The 22,434-nt window shown below is 41.6% G+C and overlaps 1 protein-coding gene across 5 annotated transcripts in view; it reads left to right on the forward strand.

The window, feature by feature from the left end:
- Positions 1-22,434, forward strand: part of rxfp2l (relaxin family peptide receptor 2, like) — a 144,303-nt gene that overhangs the window by 121,497 nt on the left and 372 nt on the right. For all 5 annotated transcript variants that reach the window (XM_041196217.1, XM_041196221.1, XM_041196220.1 and 2 more), the window contains 4 exons: positions 1,493-1,564; positions 6,206-6,435; positions 8,308-8,718; positions 11,808-12,023. In XM_041196217.1, the coding sequence (XP_041052151.1) occupies positions 1,493-1,564; positions 6,206-6,435; positions 8,308-8,718; positions 11,808-12,023 (929 nt within the window). The remainder of the gene's footprint in view (positions 1-1,492; positions 1,565-6,205; positions 6,436-8,307; positions 8,719-11,807; positions 12,024-22,434) is intronic.

Below are 22,434 nucleotides of genomic sequence, written 5' to 3' on the forward strand. Positions count from 1 at the left end.
TGAGATAAAGGCTAACACTGCATTAGTTTTTTAACTGTGTTTTTGTATCTGTCCACCTCCTTTTAGTACTTCTGCACATGAACCCCTAAATCTCTTCTCACCACTTAGAAAATACTATGATCTATCTTTCTTGGGTCCTTGGATCTCTCACTTCCCCACATTAAACTCCATTAGCCGTATTTTGTCGACTCACTTAATCTATTGATGCCCCTTTGCAACTTTATACTCCCATTTACACTTTTTAATAAGTCACCTAGCTTAATGTCATCAGCAGACTTTGGGATATATGGCTCCCTATTCCTTTGTCTGAGTCATTTATAAATAAAGTGAAAAGCTGAGGCCATTGTACAGACCTGAGGGGACTCATATACAGTCCTGTCAATTTGAGTACACATCATTATCCCTACATCTGTCTCTTACCTCCTAAGCAATTCCCTCCCCATGTCAATAAGTTACCTCCAACTCCATGTGCTCTCATTTTTGTTAATAGTTTTCTGGTGTGGAACCTTACCGAATGCCTCTGGAAGCCCTTATAAGTAAAATCCATAGACACTCCCTTATCTACTACTTCAATTACCTCCTCAAAAAATTAAAGGTTCAGCATAATTAGACTGGTCAATGAGTCGGCTAACTTTTCACAAAGTTCACAAGATGACCATTAAAGCTCCTTAAACATAGTTAAACCTACATGGTACACAAAAGCATTATGTAACTATAAACCTTCTTTTCCCTCACAAATCAGCAAATTAGAATCTTAGAGCCACAGAACTTTACAGGACACAAGGAGGCCATTCAGCCCATTACACCTGAACTTAGTCTCTGAAAGAGCTATTTACTTAGTCTTATTTGCCTGCCCTTTTCCCATATCCATTTAATTATTTTATTTTTCAGATATTATCTATTTCTATTTCAAAAGCTATTCTACTTTCACCATTCTTTCTGGTAGCACATTCATACCCTAACAACATTTTAAGTAAAAAAAAATCCTTATTTGACATTCTTTTGGCCAATATTGTAAATTTATGCCCTCTAGTTATTGACTGGTCAACCAATGTGTATAGTTTTTGTCATCTTCCTTTATGAAAGCCTCTCATAATTTTGAATGCCTCTGCTGGACCCTCTCTTTACCTTCATTGCTCAAATTTTCTAGTTCCTCCTCACAACTAAAGCCTTTTATTTATATCTGAAGAAGAGTCATACGGACTCAAAACGTTAACTCTGTTTCTCTCTCCACAGATGCTGCCAGACCAGCTGAGTTTTCCCAGCATTTTGTTTTTATTTCAGATTTCCAGCATCTACAGTATTTTGCTTTCATCTTTTATTTATAGTATCATCTTAGTGAATCTCTTCTATGTCTTTCCACGGCCTTGACATTCTTCCTAAAGTAAGGTGCCAAAAATTGGTCACAATATCTAAAGTTAGCTCAGCACTTGACTCTTTGAGATGTATGCCAGACTTTACATTAATAGTTCCCGACTTCTTTATTTTTCAGAGACTTGGATGGGATCAACATTTTCAACATCCAGAACCGAATGTTTAAGAATCTGGGCAATCTCTCACACATGTATGTTGAATCTTTCTAGTAGGAGCGTGTCAGAGCGATAAAACAGATAACAAACCGGACTTGTTCTAGCAATATACGCCATCAGTCATTAGTGCCAGATAATTGGAGTTTAATAATATCTTTTTTACGAGGTGACCTCTTTATTCAGCAGTAATGGCATCATTTAAACAGCTGCTCAGTTAGACTGTTTTATAAAAAAGAGATCCAAAATTTTTTGGAACTGCCATTTGATTCTGAACATAATCTGGGGTCTTAATTACAAACATAGAATTACACAAAATTTACAGCACAACAACAGGCCACAGCCCAATTGGTCTATACTGGAGTTTCTACTTCAAGCAATCCTCCCCACCAACAACCCCACCCCACCCCACCAACCTATTTCATTTAACCTTATCATATGTCCTATTCCTTTCTCCCTCATATACTTATCTAGCTTCCCCTTAATTTTTTTCTTTCTCTTCGCAGGCCTAGAGACATATGAGGCAGACAAACACATGCTTACATCTGTTTCTGTAGCTAGTTTTTCCTGGAACAGGTTGCTAGCCTGTCAACACAAATTGGAAGACTTTACAGGTTGATAGTCAACCTGTTTGGCCAGGTATGAATGCACCTTCTGCGACCATCAAGCCCTGAAGTGGCTTCTGGCTCAGAGGTAGGCATGCTACCCACAGCACCACAGGACCTCCCACTGCCCTTAAATGCATCTATATTATTTGTCATAACCACTCTGTGATATCAAGTTCTGCATTCTAATCACTCTTTTTAATAAAGGTTCTCCTGAATTCCTCATTGAATTTATTTAGTGACAATCTTACGACACCCATATTGAACTCCTCCACAAGATATTACTTATTTCACAGTTTTGCTTTAGAACAGAAATTAATTTACTCATTGTCCCTCCTAAAAGAATTCAACAATATAATATCAGCTCCTTCAATCTATGGTATTTCAACTTCACTTTATTTTTTTTAAATTCATTCATGGGATGTGGGCTTTTCTGGCTGGGCCAGCATTTATTGCCCATCCCCAGTTGCCCTTGAGAAGTTGGTGGTGAGCTGCCTTCTTGAACTGCTGCAGTCCATGAGGTGTAGTTACACCCACAGTGCTGTTAGGAAGGGAGTTCCAGGATTTTGACCCAGACCCAAAAATTTCAGATCTCTTTTGTCATTATGTGGATTTCATTTCATTGATACGACAGTATATGTTATGTAAAATTAACATAATGTAATATAATTTAATTCAGGAACACAAACCACAAATCCACAAACATTCACCCCTTCTACTACCGACACATAGTGGCAGCAGTGTGTATGATCTACAAGATGCACTGCAGGAACTCACCAAGTCTCCTGAGACAGCACCTTCCAAACACATGACTACTGCCATCTAAAAGGACAAGGGCAGCAGACACATGGGAACACCACCATCTGTAAGTTCCCCTCCAAGCCACTTCCATCCTGACATGGAAATACATCGCTGTTCCTTTACTGTCTCTGGGTCCAAATCCTGGAACTCACTCCCTAACAGCATTGTGGGTGTACCTACACCACATGAACTGCAGCAGTTCAAGAAGGCAGCTCATCATCACCTTCTCAAGGGCAATTAGGGATGAGCAATAAATCCTGGCCTAATCAGTAATGTTCACATCCCATGAATGAATAAAAAAAGGACCTTAGATGTTATTGATAGATAATTGATTTTTTGCCTGTTTATGAAGTAATCGGAAATCAACAATTGCATTGCCTTGTAATTCACTCTTAGCCACCTATTCTATATATTATAAAGAAAGATCCTTTTATACTGATCAACATCTCTCACATTGGATTATTCACGAGTTATCTCTATACTAACTGGTAATCCTCTGACACCTCCTTCAGGATATACATGTAGAATCACTGATGTTTTTCAATATCTCCCTTTGGAAGATATATAGATATAATCTATTGCCCTTCAGTCTATTTATTTACAAAGGTACACTGATTAGAATTAACCAATCACATCCTCAGAGAGGTCCATCTACTGATTGATGCCTTTGTGTTTCCTCAGCGAGAGTGAGATATTTTTGCACAGCTTCCCACCTAGTGGACAGTTATATATTATGTGATCTTACTCTGTCACTCTCTTGGGAAAATATAATTGTATTTACTGCTTCTCATTTCTCATCTGTACACTTACTAAGAAGCATAAGTAAGGTTATTTCTCTTTGAAACATATTGGATTATTCAGATGAACACATTGCTATGAACACATTGCTGCAATAAAAATAACCCAGCCTGTTAAACATCAGCCCAATCCATAAGTCAGTCTAATCCATCAGTTTGTGACATTTGGCTTGTGCAAGTGCACATATTATTATAATGTAACTAAGCCAGTGTTCGAATGGTATGTTTTTATAGTTCAAACTAGCCATGCTTTTCATTATAAAATTAAACAATTCCAACTGCTTCTGTTTTGCTTTATTTTACTGCTACTACCATATTTTATGCATATTTTTAATGTAATCCAAGTTAGTTTTTAAAACTGAGAATACGGTCCCTGAAAGCTCTTCCTTCCCCAGAACTGAACCTTGCTGAACAAAAAATTCGATAGGTAGGAGACTAAGTTGTGAGGAGGAGGTAAGAAGTCTGCAAAGGGATGTAGTTAGTTTAAATGAGCGGGCAAAAATTTGGCAGATGGAGTATAATGTGCAAAAACGTGAACTTGACCACTTCAGCAGAAAGAATAGAAAAGCAGCCTATTTAATTAAATAGAGAGAGATTGAAGAATTCTTTAGTACAGAGGGATCTGAGTGTCCTGGTACACTGAAAGTTAGTATGCAGGTACAGCAAGTGATTAGGAAGGCAAATGAAATATTTCTGTTTATTGCAAGAGGAATTAAGATCAAAGGTAGGGAAGCTTTTGCTACAGTTGTACAGGGTGTTGGTGATACCACATCTGGAGTACTGTGCACTTTGGAAGCAGTGCAGAGAAGGTTCACTCAACTGATTCCTGGGATGAAGGGGTTGTTTTATGAGGAAAGGCTGGACAGGTTGGACCTGCATCCATTGGAGTTTATAAGAACGAGAGGTGATCTTACTGAAACATAAAATATCCTGAGAGGACTTGACGGGATGATGCTGAAATGATGTTTCCTCCTGTGGGAGAGACTAGAACCAGGGGACACAGTTTAAAAATAAGGCATCTCCCATTTAAGACAGAGATGAGGAGAAGTTTTTTCTCTCAGAGGATCATTAGTCTGTGAAATTCTCTTCTTCGGAGAGCAATGGAGGCAGGGTCACTGAATATTTTTAAGACTGAGTTAGATTCCTGACTGACAAGAGAGTCAAGGTATAGGCTGGACAGGAAAGTAGAGGCCATAATCAGATCAGGCATGATCTTATCTAATGGCGAAGCAGGCGTGAGGGGTCGAATTGCCTACTCCTGCTAAGATACAATTAGTGAGGTGAATAAATTTCAAATCAAAGATATTTTCAAAGGAACAAATCTTATAAAACCTTTGGAATTGATTGATAAATTATATATAAGGTTTGCTAAATTGTACAGGCTTTTGCTGTACCAATTGAGAGCCACTATCAATGCACCTTTTGGAAGTTACATAAAATCATAAAGTCATAAGAAATAGGAGTAGGCCATTTGGCCCATTGAGCCTACTATGCCATTCGATGGAGTCATGGCTGATCTGATTGTGGCCTTAACTCAGCATTCCTGTCTGTTCCCCATAACCTTTGACTCCCTTGTAGATCAAAAACCTGTCTAAGTCTTGAATATATTCAATAAACCAGCCTCCACTGCTCACTATAGAAAAGAATTCCAAAGATTAATAACCCCCGAGAGAAGAAATTCCTTCTCATCTCTGTATTAATTGGGAGACCCCTTATTTTTAAACTCTGCTGCCTAGTTCTAGATTCCCTCACTAAGGGAAACATTCTCTCAGCATCTAGCCTGTCAAATCCCCTCAGAATCCTATACGTTTCAATAAGATCACCTCTAAACTCAACCTTTCCTCATAAGACAATCCCTTCATCCCAGGAATCAGCCCAGTGAACCTCCTCTGGATTGCTTCCAATGCAAGTATACCCCTCCTTAAGTAAGGAGACCAACTCTGTATACAGTGCTCCAGGTGTGGTCTCATCAATACCCTGTACAGTTGCAACAAGGCTTCCCTATTTTTATACCCCATCCCCCTTGCAATAAAGGCCAACATTCATAATGTAATATCACAGAAGAATTATCACTGACATTACATCTAGCTATCTCACAGTTTCTCTCATCCTCTTCCCATGGAAATTTCACTAGTGCTAGTTCCGCCCAGGAATCTCACCCAATTGGCCAATCATCTATTAGATTCATGAACAGTCAGCCTCAGTAAGCTATTCAGCTGTGGTTGCATCACAGCTGAGCCTGATTCTGACCCTGTCCCCTGTCCCCCTGACATTCAGGGAGACTCAATTTCCAGCAGAAGTCTAGACTGGCTGAAATAAACTAATCAATTGTAAATGAAGGAATGTATTATTTCTGGGCTGAGATCTTGTAACATCATTTTTTTCTCATGCATTAGAGGAAGTTAGAAACATCATGAACAGTATGAAACTCAGATATTTGATGATAAAAACTCATTAATTTTTAAAATTTTGACAGATACTTTAAGAGGTTTGAATACTGCAGGTATTCTCCCCATGTCCGGAGCTGCAAGCCAAATACAGACGGAATCTCATCTTTCGAAAACCTGTTGGCCAACATTATTCTGCGGGTCTTTGTGTGGGTGGTGGCTTTCATCATCTGCTTTGGAAACCTCTTTGTTATTTGTATGAGGTCATGCATCACAACAGAAAACAGGCTACATACCCTGTCTATCAAATCGCTCTGCTGTAAGTGGTATCTGGAGACACTTTATTCTTTAAATGGCACAACAGGATGTAACTGGAGATAACAGTAAACCAATAGGTATTTCACAAATGGAATTTGGTCGTTATTGGGTAAAACAGTACAGAATTATTTTTTATTCCTTTGTGGGATGTGGATGTGGGCGTTGATGGCAAGGCTACCATTTATTGCCCATCTCTAACTGCCCTTGAGAAAGTAGTGGTGAGCTGCCTTCTTAAATCACTGCAACCAGTGGTGAAGATACACCCACAGTCCTCTTAGGGAGGCAGTTCCAGGATTTGCAGCCAGTGACACTGGAGGAACAATGATACATTAACAATTCAGGATGGTGTGTGACTTGCAGAGGAACTTGCAGTTAGTGGTGTTCCTATGCACCTGCTGTCCTTCTTCTTCTAGGTAGTGGAAATTACATGTTTAAAAAGTGCTTTCAAAGAAGCCTTGTCAAGTTGCTGCAGTACATCCTGTAGATGGTACACACTGCTGCCACTGTGCTGATAGTTGAGGGAGCATATGTTTAAGGTACTAATGCAGAAGTCACAGATTTCCTATTTTTCTATTTAATATTTTTCAGTAATCATGGTCAATAAGCAATGGTAAGCTCTGTATTTGAAGTTATGTATGCAAGAAACAAGTGATGATACTGTCTGAGGGAGAATTCCGAAGACAGAAACAAATGGTGAATTTGGCTTTGAATCTGGTATGCCATGCAGATACTTTTCAGAATGATGCAGAATGTTGAGGGGCAATTCTGGAAGCTCTGACATTCTTCTGGCATAAGGGTGGAGGTTCGGATTATTAGACTACTGTCTTCATCAAAATGTATTTGAATCTAAGAAAAATAAAAGCCTTGCACAGTGGTAACACAATGGCATATTTTTGTTAAACACATTCTTTTTCCTGAAGATACTAATTCTTGCTGAATAGAGTTCCACAGCTTCCTAGTATTTTAGTCCCAATGACCATTTTTCAAGCAAACCTTAAAACTGATTGTTAACAAGTTATTTGATTGTGCAGGATATTGTAACTCTTTCGAGTACAAACACGTTTCCATCTGTTCCTATTCAGATGAAGTTACATTGTTTCATAGTTTGCCATTGTGAGATTTGAATTCTTGATGTTACAAGCCCAGTACCATAACCACTTGGCTACTTAGGCCAAGCCGTGCAGGATATTGTAACTCTTTCAAGTACAAACAAGTTTCCATCTGTTTCAGATGAAGTTACATTGTTTCATAGTTTGCCATTGTGAGATTTGAACTCTTGATAATCTTTTAAAAGATGTCACACTTCAGTCTGTCACATTGTTTCATAGTTTTGCCATCATGAGATTTGAACTCTTGAGGTTACAAGCCCAGTACCATAACCACTTGGCTATTTAGGCCAAGCCATGCAGGATATTGTAACTGAACTCATTCCTGTCTCCACTCAATGTCCACACACAAGAACTTTTCTGTGGGAGTCACTGGACAGTCATTAGCAGTGTCAGCTGTGGCTTATTAGTAGCACATTCAGACACTTATGGTTTCAAGTCTTACTACTGATGGAATCCTGCAGTGTTGGCGATTCAGATGAAACATTGAACAGAGGTCCTATCTACCCTCTCAGGTGGATTTGAAAGTTCCCACAGGACCATTCGAAGAAGGAAGGGGAGTTCTCCCAATGTCCTTGACAACATTTATTTTACAATCAAAACAGATGATCTGGTTATATATTTGTGGGAGTGTGCCGTGCGTTATTGGCTGCCACATTCCCTACGTTACAACAATAACTACATTTCAAAAGTATCTAAATGGTTGCATAAACACTATAGAAATGGAAGTCTTTGTTTCTTAATTTACCAGTATGCTTCTTTCATAGGTGCTGATTGTCTGATGGGAGTCTATCTCTTTTTTATTGGTGCTTTTGACATGAAGTATCTTGGGGAGTACAACAAGAATGCCCAACAGTGGATGGAGAGCATGAAGTGTCAGCTCATTGGTGCATTGGCAATGCTCTCCACTGAGGTCTCTGTCATGCTACTGACATATATGACACTGGAGAAATACATGTGCATAGTCTTCCCATTCACTCATTACAGGCCGGGCAAGAGGCAAACTTTATCGACACTGGTGTCCATCTGGATTGCGGGATTCATCATCGCTGTGATACCGTTGTGGAATAATACCACGTTTGGAAATTATTATGGAAAGAATGGAGTGTGCTTCCCTCTTTATTCTGAACAGTTTGAGAGTCTTGGTGCAAGAGGATATTCCACAGGAATATTTCTGGGTAATGGAGTTTTGTTTTCAGTTGTCTTGACATGGGAGTGCAGGAAGGGAATTTTTCCCCATTGATGAAAAAGTCTGTATTATTTAAAATAAATACCCAGCAGTTTGATACCAAATAATATATTTTCTGTTGCTCCTGATCAAAACTTTTTTAAAAAGTTGTCTCTGCAGGGCATCTGCTGCCTGCCCCACTGTTGTAACAGAACCCCAAACCTCAACACCCAATCACAATCTGGCTCAATGTCCAATGGTGGAGAAGCGTGGAATTGGTCATGCTAGGGAATGAGATTTCATAAAAATATTTCCAAATAGTGACTTAGAGAAACATGTATTATTTAAAATACTCACTGCTCCCAACATATTGCCCAAGAAATACCTTTAATAATTTCCTCAACTGCTGTACTTCCTTCAGCGCTAATTAAACTCCCTCCCTTACAGTGCGTGCGCTCATCCTCTTTTCCTGCTTACTCACCCTTCCACTCAATAAATAGCTATGTCTTCGCCAATCAGAATGCTTTTTTCAACAGAATTCACAACATCCCATTCTGCATTCCTACACCCAGAAAGCTCCCTTCCTCCAACATTCTACCAATGTCATCCCAGTCTACCACAAGGCCAGTCTCCCATCATTACAACACCTAGCAGCCTGCCACAATTTTCCCAAATCACAGCACCCACTTCCCATTTCTTCCACATCCCAGGACTCCTCTGAGCACTACCATGCCCTGGGTCTCTCGACCACCCTGTTGGCCTGCAGTACCCCTGCCTGCTGTTCATGACCACCAGGACTATTCCTGCCAGTACTCTTACATCCTGAAACCCTCTTCTAGTTCTCACAAAACCTGTGACCCTTGTTCCCACATGACACTCCCCAGTGCTACCAATGTACACTTTCCCACAGACACATGTTTAATCCTATTCTACACCTACCTACTACCACCTGCAACCTGGAACATCTTTCCTGCAATCATCCTCTGCATCCTGGGCTTTAAAAAAGCATGAGATAAAATTAGCTATAGTTCTCACCATTTACACCATGCATGCTTGTAACAGACAGCTGCCTATTTTGGGCAAATGGCACTGATCATTTGCCACATCATAGGAGTCAATGACAAAGGCGCTGTTTATAAAGTATTAAATGTACTGGCTAATTCAGACCTTTCCCTGTACTTAAATTTAAAAACTCTGCTACTTTCAGGAAAAGTCAGTTTTTCAAGCCATTTCAATTAGCTCATATCGCGTTAAAATGTAATTATCTTGGTGATGAGATCCTGGATGGAACTGCTAACAATTATCTCAGTAGGGACATTCTTTTTTCAAAAAAAATATGCTGGTTAGTTATCTTTTTAGTTTTGGCATCCATTGTGTATAACCAGCAAATTACATTAACACCAACATGCACACTATGAGCAGTGGAGACTACACATTGTTAAATGAGCTCTTAGTAATCAGGGCCACTGACTTACTGTTTCTATCCTAATTTGAACAAATGTGCAATTCAAGTCTAAAATAATCAATATAATCCTAACATTACTATGTGATGAAAATACAATTTTACTTATCTGTTCACTAAATTAGTGGCCTTGACAACGTATCCCATGTTAGATGGGATGAAACAGCTTATACTAATTGTCAGCAGTGCCTCTGGCGATCTGCTAATAATTGCATGTAATTAAAAGATTTTTAAAAATCATAAAGATTGTGTAAAACATATTTTCAGGTCAAGTAAATGCTTAAACTTATACCAAAGAAACAAAATCTACTCTCCGAATGACAGAAATACATTGCTGTGTTTTATGGCAAATGCTTATCAAGATTAAACGACATGTTTGTGATTCAAAATAGAATCTGTCACTGTGAATTGTCTGTAACTCAAAGACTACACCATATTTAGTAATGACAGTTGATGGCAACAAATTAATACTACAGATATAAAAACAGGAAGTCCTGGAAATACTCAGCAGGTCTGGCAGCATCTATGAAGAGAGAAACAAATCAAAATCCTGTGGGTTACCATTGACCAGTAACTGAACTGGACCAGCCAAATAAATACTATGGCTACAAGAGCACGTCAGTGGCTAGGAATGCTGTGGTGAGTAACTCACCTCCTGATTCTCCAAAGCCTATCCACATCTATCTACAAGGCACAAGTCAGGAGTGGAATGGATGTGTGCAGCTCCAACAATACTCAAGAAGCTTGACACCATCCAGGACAAAGCAGCCCGCTTGATTGGCATCCACAAATATTCACTCCCTCCACCACCAACGTATAGTGGCAACAGTGTGTACCATCTACAAGATGCATTGCAGAAACTCACCAAGCCTCCTTAGATAGCACCTTCCAAACCTATGACTACTACCATCTAGAAGGACAAGGGCAGCAGCCACATGGGAACACCACCACCTGGAATTTCCCCTCCAAACTACTCACCACCCTGACATGGAAACATATCGCTATTCCTTCACTGTCGCTGGGTAAAAATCCTGGAACTCCCTCCCTAACAACAATGTGGATGTACCCACACCACATGGACTGCAGTGGTTCAAGAAGGCAGCTCACCACCACCTTCTCAAGGGCAATTAGAGATGGGAAATAAATGCTGGCCTTGCCAGCGATGCCCACATTGCATGAATGAATTTTAAAAAGTTAATCAACCTGAAACTGTTTCTCTCTCTGTAGATGCCTGATCTGCTGAGTGTTTCCAACATTTCTGTCCTTATTTCAGATTTGCAGCATCCATAATATTTTGCTTTTATAATACTACAGTCAGTTTGATTGGACACGAGCTTCAAATTAGTTTCTTACCTTCTCTTTCAACGTCTCGTAGAACAGAGAATTCCACCATTTTTCAAGATCTTTTTCAGTCCAAACAATTCAGCTGAGCTACAATTGGTTGGTGTTTCTAGTGATCATTGGTTCTTTGCTGGAAGATGTGCCTGTCACCTGCCCATTATCAAACATCTGCTCTTTTACCTTACAGAATGTGATCACATGGACTTCATAGTGGAAGGGATATTTGTTCCTCGAGACTTAGACGGTCTTTTCCTCATCCCCAGACTAGTAATGGCGCAATTTTTCTTCTTTTGTAGGTTTGAACTTACTTGCTTTCATCATCATAGTCTTCTCCTACACCAGCATGTTTTATTCAATCCATAGAACAGGGACACAGTCAGCAGAGAGGAGCCTCTTCTCTAGAGAGGTAGCCATAGCGAAACGCTTTTTCTTCATAGTGTTCACTGATGCCCTATGCTGGATCCCCATATTTCTGATGAAATTACTGTCTCTGCTTGAAGTAGAAATACCAGGTAAGAAATCAAAACTTGATAAGTTTGTGTAATTACCATGAATCTGACTGCAATCCTGTGTTTGCTATAAGCCATCACTCAGTGATAGCACTCTTGCCTCTTAAGTTGGAAGGCTGTGGGTTCAAGATCCACTTCAGAAACTTGAGCACAAGATCACAAGCCATGGAGCCCCAGTTCAATACTCAGGGAGTACTGCACCGTTGAAGGTGTTGCTTTCGGATAAGCCTTTACACCGATGCCCTGTCTACCCTCTCAGGTGGATGTAAAAGATCCCATGGCACCACTTCAAAAATGAGCAGGGGAGTTCTCCCCTGTGCCATGAGACAGCATTTAAGTACGCATAGGATTGTGGCAAACTGCAAGGTTACTAGTTGCTTTTGTCATTGACATTTTATGCCAGAAAGTTTAATGGATCCAGAATGATTAATATAAATGTAAAACAAAAACAGAAAATGCTGGAAAAACTCAGCAGTTCCAACAGCATCTGTGGAGAAAAAAGAAAAGAGTTAACATTTCAAGTCCTTATGACTTCTTCAGAGCTAAAGAGAAGTAAAACGTAATGAAATTTATGGTGTTTAAGCGGGGGTGGAGCGGTGAAGCTGGATAGAAGGCCAGTGATAGATGGAAGCAAAGGAGAGATTGCCAGAGATGTCATGGACAAAAGAACAAAGGGGTGTTAATGATAGTGATATTGGCTAAAGGAGGTGCTAGTGGTAACATTAAGGTTGGAGAGCAGAACGTGATAATGGCAGGACAAGGGTAAGCACTCTGGAAATAACAACATGAACAAGTGACAGATGGCCCTAGTCGGAGTGGGGTGGGTGAGGGGACAGTGGTGGGAAAAAAGATTGAAATAGGATAAAACAATGAATAAAAATGAATTTAAATAAAAATAGAAATAAAAATAGGATAAAATATAAAAAATAAAAATTAAGAATTGAGAATGAATATTGAAAAAAGGGGATATAAGGGGGATGAGGATGGAGGAGAGAGTTCATGGTCTGAATTTGTTGAACTTAATGTTAAGTCCAGAAGGCTGTAATGCGCCTAATCGGAAGATGAGGTGCTGTTCCTCCAGTTTGCATTGGGCTTCACTGGAACAATGCAGCAGGCCAAGGACAGACATGTGGGCATGAGAGCAGGTTGGTGTGTTGAAATGGCAAGCGACAGGAAGGTCTGGATCATGCTTGCTGACAGACCGAAGGTGTTCCACAAAGCGGTCACCCAGTCTGCATTCAGTCTCTTCAATGTAGAGGGAGTGGGAGCAGCGAATGCAGTAGACCAAATTGAAGGAGGTGCAAGTGAAGGAGTGTTTGGGCCCTTGCACAGTAAGAAGGGAGGAGGTGAAGGGACAGGTGTTGCATCTTCTGTGGCTGCATGGGAAGATGCCTTAGGAGGGAGATGAGGTATTGGGGGTGATGGAGGAGTGGACCAGGGTATCCTGGAGGGAACAGTCCCTACGGAATGCCGACAGGGGTGGGGGGTGGGGTGAAGGGAAGATGTGTTTGGTGGTGGCATCAGGCTGGAGTTGGCAGAAATGGTGGAGGATGATCCTTTGAATGAGAAGGCTGGTGGGGTGAAAAGTATGGACAACGGGGACCATATCATGGTTCTGGGAGGAAGAGGAAGGTGTGAGGGAAGTGATGCAGGAGGTGGGTCGGAATATGCTGAGGGCCCTGTCAACCACAGTGGGTGGGAAACCTTAGTTAAGGAAGAAGGAAGACATGTCAGATGTGCTGATTTGGAAAATGGCATAATTGGAACAGATGCGACGGAGGCGAAGGAACTGAGAGAATGGGATGGAGTCCTTACAGGAAGCAGGGTGTGTGGAGCTGTGGTCGAGGTAGCTGTGGGAGTCGGTGGGCTTGTAGTGAATAGTCTATCATGTAGTGGACAGTCTATCACCAGAAATCGAGACTGAGAGGTCAAGGAAGGGAAGGGAAGTGTCAGAGATGGACCATGTGAAGGTGATGGAGGGGTGGAAATTGGAAGCAAAATTGATAATTTTTTTCAGGTTCAGACGAGAGCATGAAGCGGCACTGAAACAGTCATCGATTTACCAAAGAAATAGTTGTGGGAGGGTGCCTGAGTAGGACTAGAACAAGGGATGTTCCACATACCTCATAAAGAGACAGGCATAACTGGGGCCCATGTGGGTACCCATAGCCATACCTTTTATTTGGAGGAAGTGAGAGGAGTTTAAGGAGAAATTGTTCAGTGAGAGAATAAGGTCAGCCAGACTGAGGAGAGTGGTGGTGGATGGGGATTGTTTGGGCCTCTGTTCAAGGAAGAAGGGGAGAGCCCTCAGACCATCCAGGTGAGGGATGGAGGTGTAGAGGGATTGAACATCCATGGTGAACCCACCCCCCTTAAACAGTATAAATTTCATTACCTTTTACTTCTCTTTAGCTCTGTAGAAGAGTCATAAGACTCGAAATGCTAACTTTGGGGTTTTTTTTCTACAGATGCTGTTGGACCTCTTGAGTTTTTCCAGCATTTTATGTTTTTGTTTCAGGTTTCCAGCATCCACAGTATTTTGCTTTTATCTTAGAATATAAATCTAAAGTTAGACTGATATTCTATTGTTTTTGTCGGTTTACCTTTGAGATATATGGGAACTGTTCATAAACCTTGTAATCTGAAAATAAAGAGAATCTAGGTTGGTGTGTGGAAGGAATGCACTTGCGGAACAAATGGCCCTGTAACAAGTTTTGAACTCCTTGCTATAGGAAGAATATTGAGGCTTTGGAAAAAGTACAGCACACATTCACTGGCACAGGAAGAAATAGACAGAAAGACTTGAAAATTAGGGGCCAAATTTTTGCTCTTGAGTCAGGAATGCAGAGTTGGGAAAATTCCTGAACCCGCAAACCTGATGCAGGAGAAAATGCCCTGGATGTTCTACTTGTTGTTCTGACCAGGGTGCCGTAACCCCCAGGAAGGGTTCAGAGGCAGCCAAGGGACTGCCTGGTGCAGAAGCAGAATGTGTGAAAAGCCTGCCTTGCTGCCCTGCGACATATAAGGAAAAGAATGCAATAAAAAAACAGGCCTCTAGCCCTCACCCCTCACATCTCCCACAAACTTCCTATGTCCAATTAATGCCACCCCATGCCACCTCATGCTCCCCACCCACTCCCCATGGCCCCTCATACTCTCCATGCCAACCTATGCTCTTTTACCCATCCCCATGGCTCCTCATACCCCTAATGCCAACATATGCTGCTCTACCTACCCCCATGGACCTTGATACCACAAGGCCAAACTACACACCTTTACCCACCCCCATGGCCCTTCATATCCCTTATGCCAACTTATGCTGCTCTACCTACCCCCATGGCTTATTATAACCCTGATGCCAACTTATTGCCAACTGATGCCAACCCATGCCCTTATACCCTCCATGTCAAACTTCCCAGTATCACCATGGATAGAGCTCAGGGGCTACAGTGAGATGAAATAAAATAAAATCCTAAACATCTATTATAGGCTGTATTTCTAAAAAAAACTCTCATAAAAATCTATTCAATACATAAAAATTCTTTCAACTATTTAGTAAAATAAGACAGGATCTGGCCAAAATAAACTGGGAACAGCTATCTGTGGGGAAATCTACAGAGGAGCAGTGGGGAGCGTTCAGAAAGGAAATGGGGAGGGTACAGGCTCAACATGTTCCCTCTAGGGTGATAGAAAAGAGTGACAAGCTCAGTGAACCATGGATGACCAGAGATATTCAGGATACGATGAGAAGGAAAAGAGGCTTTTAGCAGGTACAAGGGAAGCAAATCAGCAGAGGCATTAGTGGAGTACAGAAAGTGCAGGGTGGAGCTTAAGAAAGCAATTAGGAGAGCAAGGAGGGGATATGAGAAAGCTCTGGCTGGTAAAAGTAGGGAAAATCCCAAGATATTCTATAAGTATATCAATGGGAAGAGGATAACCAGGGAAAGAGTAGGGCTCATTAGGGACCAAGGGGGCAATCTATGCGTGGAGCCAGAGGACATCGGTAGAGTGTTGAATGAATACTTCACATCCGTCTTCACTCAAGAGAATGAGGATGAAGGTATGGAACTCAGAGAGAGGGATTGCGAGGTACTTGAGCAAATTGATAAAGGGAGTGACAAGGTGCTGGAGGTGTTGGCAGGCTTAAAAGTGGACAAATCTCCAGGTCCAGATGATTTGTGTCCCAGACTGCTGAGGGAGGCAAGGGAGCAGATCGCAGGGGCTCTGACCCAAATTTTTAATTCGTCTCTGGCCACGGGGGAGGTGCCAGAGGGCTGGAGAACAGCTAATGTGGTTCCGCTATTTAAGAAGGGTTATAGAGATAAGCCAGGAAACTACAGGCCAGTGAGTTTCACATCGGTGGTAGGGAAACTATTGGAGAAAATTCAGAAGGAGAGAATCTATCTCCACTTGGAGAGGCATGGTTTGATCAGGGATTGCCAGCATGGCTTTGTCAGAGGGAGGTCATGCCTAACAAATTTGATTGAATTTTTTGAGGAGGTGACCAGAGGTGTAGATGAGGATAGTGCAGTTGATGTAGCTTATGTGGATTTCAGCAAAGCCTTTGACAAGGTCCCACATGGGAGACTTACAAAGAAGGCAAATGCACAAGGGATACAGGGTAATTTAATAAGGTGTATTCAAAATTGGCTTAATTGTAGGAGACAGAGGGTGATGACAGAAGGATGCTTTAGTGACTGGAAGCCAGTGTCCAGTGGCGTACCACAGGGATCTGTGCTGGGTCCCCTATTACTCGTTATTTATATAAACGACATAGATGACTATGTTGGGGGGTAGGATTAGTAAGTTTGCAGATGACACAAAGATTGGCCAGGTGGTTAACAGTGAGGTTGAGTGTCTTGGGCTACAGGAATATATAGATGGGATGATCAAATGGGCAGATAAGTGGCAGATGGAATTTAACCTTGAAAACTGTGAGGTGATACACTTTGGAAGGAGTAATTTGACAAGGATGTATTCAATGAACAGCATGACACTAGAAAGTTCTGAGGAAGAAAGGGACCTTGGCATGTGTCTCCATAGATCTCTGAAGGCGGAGGGACACCTTAGTGGGGTGATGAAAAAGGCATATGGGACACTTGCCTGTATCAATCAAGGCATAGATTACAAAAGTAGGGAGATCATTTTGGTGTTGTATAGAACCTTGGTGAGGCCGTAGCTGGAGTACTGTGTGCAGTTCTGGTCCCCACATTATAGGAAGGATGTGATTGCACTGGAGGGGGTGCAGAGGAGATTCACCAGGATATTGCCTGGGATGAAACATTTAAGTTATGAAGAGAGGTTGGATAGACTTGGGTTGTTTTCGTTGGAGCAGAGAAGACTGAGGAGCGACCTGATCGACGTGTACAAGATTATGAGGGGCATGGGCAGGGTGGATAGGGAGCAGCTGTTCCCTTTAGTTGAAGGGTCAGTCATGAGGGGACACAAGTTCAAGGTGAGGGGCAGGAGGTTTGGGGGGATGTGAGGAAAAATTTTTTTACCCAGAGGGTGGTGACAATCTGGAATGTCGCTGCCGGAGGGTGGTGAAGGCGGGTTGCCTCACATCCTTTAAAAAGTACCTGGATGAGCACTTGGCATGTCATAACATTCAATGCTATGAGCCAAGTGCTGGTAAATGGGATTAGGTAGGTAAGTCAGGTGTTTCTCATGTGTCGATGCAGACTCGATGGGCCGAAGGGCCTCTTCTGCACTGTGAGATTCTGTGATACTTAATTGCTTATAAATTAAATGTTTCCTTCAAATACCTAATCCCTTATAAAATCAAGCATTTGTGCTCATTGCTCCACATTAAAAACTTAACAACCACTTGGAGCTGTCAGACTGTTAACTGACAGGCATCCCACTATGATAATGATAATTATGGAATCAGTCATGCACCACAAATCCTGCAACGACAGCCCCCAAACTTATGTCAACAGAGTAAAATTGCAAGCAGTGATTTATTTTTTTTAAACTGCAGACTTCTTAAATTTAAAAGGCAGGAAATTTAAATGCCTTGTAAGGTTGACAGTTTCACAGAGCTTATCCACTTTTTACACACATTCATGCCTAATTCTAACAGTCCCAAAGGGAACCTTACCTCTCCCAAGGAGCACCTTACCTTTCCCAAAGGGATACCTGGATCTAACCAAAAGGGTGCCTTACCTCTCCAAATAACACAGGCAACTTTAGAGCTATTCCTCAAAGGTCTAAAGCTGAGTCATGTTTTGGACATCCCACTAAAGGAAATTAATCTTTGAAGGCAGCTGCACTTTTCAATGTGTAGCTGCCTCCATGAGCCACAGATGTGCAAATTACAAACTGCCCCGTTCCCCCTATGAAAACAGTGGGTGTTGGGTTCAGGCAAACTCGGAGCTCCGGTGCCATTTTGACCTTTCTGTCCCTGCAAAAATTCAGGCCCAAGTCTTTTTATCCTGAGATCAGTGCAGGCTAATATGATAGAAGTATTTAACATTATACATGGATGGAATAGAGTATCTAGTGGTGTAGTGGTATTGTCACTGGGCTAGTAATCTAGAGACCCAGGATAATGCTTTAGGGACCTGGGTTCAAATTCCACCACAGCGGATGGTGAAATTTGAATTCAATAAAACAAATCTGTAATTAAAAGTCTAATGATGACCATGAAGCCATTGCTGAATGTAGGAAAAACCCAAAACAAAAACAGAATTACCTGGAAAAACCCATCTGGTCCATTAATATTTAGGGAAGAAAATCTGCTGTCCTTGACTGGTCCACTCCAGACATATGACTCCAGACCCACAGCAATGTGACTCTTAACTAGCACTCAGTTGTATCAATCAGCTATAAAAAGCGGACCACCCGGCATCAACCTATGCACCGGAAACAACGTCAGACTCAGCCCTGTTGACCCTGCAAAGTCCTCCTTACTAGCATCTGGGGGCTGGTGCCAAAATTGGGACTGCTGTCTCACAGACTATTCATACTTATGAAAGCATACCTTGTAGACCAGTGCCAAGTAGATGATCCATTCTGGCCTCCTCCGGATGTCCTCAGCATCACAGATACCGGTCTTCAGCCAACACAATTCACTCCACATGATATCAAGATTGGCTGAAGGCACTGGATACTGCAAAGGCTATGGGCCCTGACAACATTCTGGTAATGTTAATGAAGAATTGTGCTCCAGAACTTGCTGAGCCCCTAGCCAAAACAAAAATAAAAATACCTAGAAAAACTCAGCAGGTCTGGCAGCATCTGCGGAGAGGAACACAGTTAACGTTTTGAGTCCGTATGACTCTTCAACAGAGTCCCTTGCTGAGCCCCTAGCCAAGCTGTTCCAGTAAAGCTACAACACTGCCATCTACCTGGCCATGTGGAAAATTGCCCAGTTATGTCCTGTACACAAAAAGCAGGATAAATCTAACCTGGCCAATTAATGCCCCATCAATCTACTCTCCATCATCAGTAAAGTGATGGAAGGGATCATCAATAGTGCTGTCAAGCGGCACTTGCTTCACAATACCCTGCTCACTGACCTTCAGTTTGGGTTCCGCCAAGGCCACTAAACTCCTGACCTCATTACAGCCTTGGTTCATACGTGGACAAAAGAGCTGAACTCCCGAGGTGAGGTGAGAGTGACTGCCCTTGACATCAAGGCAGCATTTGACCGAGTGTTGCATCAAGGCAGTCTAGCAAAACTGGAGTCAATGGGAATCAGGGGAAAACTCTCCATTGGTTGGAGCCATACCTAGCACAAAGGAAGATGGTTGTGGTTGTTGGAGGTCAATCATCTCAGTTCCAAGTCATCACTGCAGGAGTTCCTTAGGGTAGTGCCCTAGGCCCGACCATCTTCAGCTGCTTCATTAATTACCTTCCTTCCATCATAAGGTCAGCAGTCGGGATGCTCGCTGATGATTGCACAATGTTCAGCCCAATTCACGACTTCTCAGATACTGAAGCAGTCCATGTCCAAATGCAGCAAGACCTGGACAATATCCACGTTTGGGCTGACAAGCGGCAAGTAACATTTGCGCCACACAAGTGCCAGGCAACGACCATTTCCAGCAGGAGAGAATCTAACCATCGCCCCTTGACATTCAATGGAAATACCAGGACTGAATCCCCCACTATTAACATCCTGGGGGTTACTATTGACCAGAAACTGAATGGGACCAGCCATATAAATACTGTGGCTACAAGAGCAGGTCAGAGGCTAGGAATCCTGCAGTGAGTAACTCACCTCCTGACTCCCCAAAGCCTGTATATCATCTACAAGGCACAAGTCAGGAGTGTGATGTAATACTCTCTGCTTGCCTGGATGAGTGCAGCTCCAACAACACTCAAGAAGCTTGACACCATCCAGGACAAAGCAGCCCACTTGATTGGCATGACATCTGCAAACATTCACTCCCTTCACCACTGACACACACTGGCAGAAGTGTGTACCATCTGCAAGATGGGTTGCAGGAACTCACCAAGCCTCCTTAGAAAGCACCTTCCAAACCCATAACCACTACCATGTAGAAGGACATAGGTAACAGACACATGAGAGGACCTGGAAGTTCCCCTCCAAGCCACTCACCTTCCTGACCTGGAAATATATCACCGTTTTTTCACTATTGCTGGGTCAAAATCCTGGAACACCCTCCCTAACAGCACTGTGGGTTTACCTACACCACAGGGACTGCAGCAGTTCAAGAAGGCAGCTCACTACCACCTTCTCCAGGACAGTTAGGGATGGGCAATTAATGCTGGCCTAGCCAGCGACACCCACATCCCATAAATGAATTTTAAAAAACCTGCTTCCAGTAGTTGAGTGGTTAAGAACAAGGGCCATAGATACAAGATTAAATGTAAGAGGATAAGAGAAATACCTTTTCACAGAAAGTTTAGAGGCTGTGAAATTCACTTCCAGGGTTAGCAGTTAAGGCAGAAATTATGTCAATATTCAAATTAGATTGTATAGGTGGTTGAAAGAAAAGGAGATGAAGGGATTTGGAAACATCATAGATAAATGTAACTAAGATTGTTTGCTCATATAGAATTTAAATGCCAACAAAAAGTGGTTGAACTTGTATATATTCAGTTTAGAATCTTGGCTTCGATATATGCTCAGATAAGGTAATGTTAGTTACACCATAAGCGGTCTGCATTTCTTACGATTCAGAGTATGACAAATTGACTTAATATCTAACTATACAATAGCATTCTTGTGTCTTTTGTATAGGCTTCGATTTCTTTGAAGGCAGACAAAGAAATCAGTGTGAGACAAGACCAAATATTAATCATTAAGCTGCTTTATTTTGTGGCTGGTAAACATGCAAAGCGGGGCAAGTTAGCTCAATTGGCTAAATGACTAGTAGCTGAATCAGATTAACTCAGTAGCACAGGGTTCAATCTCCATTCCAGCCTGAGGTAGACTTGGGCCAGCCTCCTTGCCCAACCGTAGTAAAAAAAGCTCACAGCAAATATTCACCAAGGACCTGTCTTCAGACAGAGAACTTAAGAAGAAACACACAGAACCATCATTATGATTGGATTTACTTGGTTCAAGCGGTACAAACATCTTCATGTAATAATATAAAATAATAAATGTGCTATATTTCCCAACATCACTTACTTTTTTTTATTTATTCATTCATGGGATGTGGGCATTGCTGGCATTTGTTGCCCATCCCTATTGCCCTTGAACTGAATAGCTTGCTAGGCCAATTCAGAAGGCAGTCAAGAGTTAACCACATTGTTGTGGGTCTGGAGTCACACATAGGTCAGACCAGTTAAGGATTGCAGATTTCCTTCCCTACAGGACGTTAGTGAACCAGCTGGCTTTTCACAACAATCAATGATAGCTGTCATGGTTGTCATTACTAAGTGTAGTTTTATATTCCAAATTTATTAACTGAATTCAAATTCCACCAGCTACCACAGTGAGATTTGAACCCCTGTCCTCAGAGCATAAGCCTCAGTCTCTGAGATTACTAGTCTGGTGACATTACCACGACACCACCATCTCCCCTAACTGAAATCATAACTCCTGTAGACATGACAGTTGTATAAACATGTTAAACATTCATCTAATAATACCAACAATCATTTCTATGCTCTGTTTTGACAAAAATGGAAAACAAGTGCTCTCTCTGGTTGGCAAGCCAGAAATTCTTCAAATCTTTCATGTTGTAGTGTATTACAATTAGAAGGCAGATGAATTGTGCAAGATTAGAATAACCATGATATATTCTACAAAATTGGTCACAGAATTTCCTGGCAATGGCATTATTTTTATATGGTTTTAATATAGCAATTTGCATATTATTGCCACTAACAAAATGGAAATAATGATAGTCTGTATTTGGACCGATGATAAATGCAAGTCCAAAAAGTGAATAAAATCACTGTACAAATAATCAATGAGGTTTATTAATAGTTAAAG

This window comes from Carcharodon carcharias, chromosome 9 (assembly GCF_017639515.1).
Source record: "Carcharodon carcharias isolate sCarCar2 chromosome 9, sCarCar2.pri, whole genome shotgun sequence".
Taxonomy (NCBI): Eukaryota; Metazoa; Chordata; class Chondrichthyes; order Lamniformes; family Lamnidae; genus Carcharodon; species Carcharodon carcharias.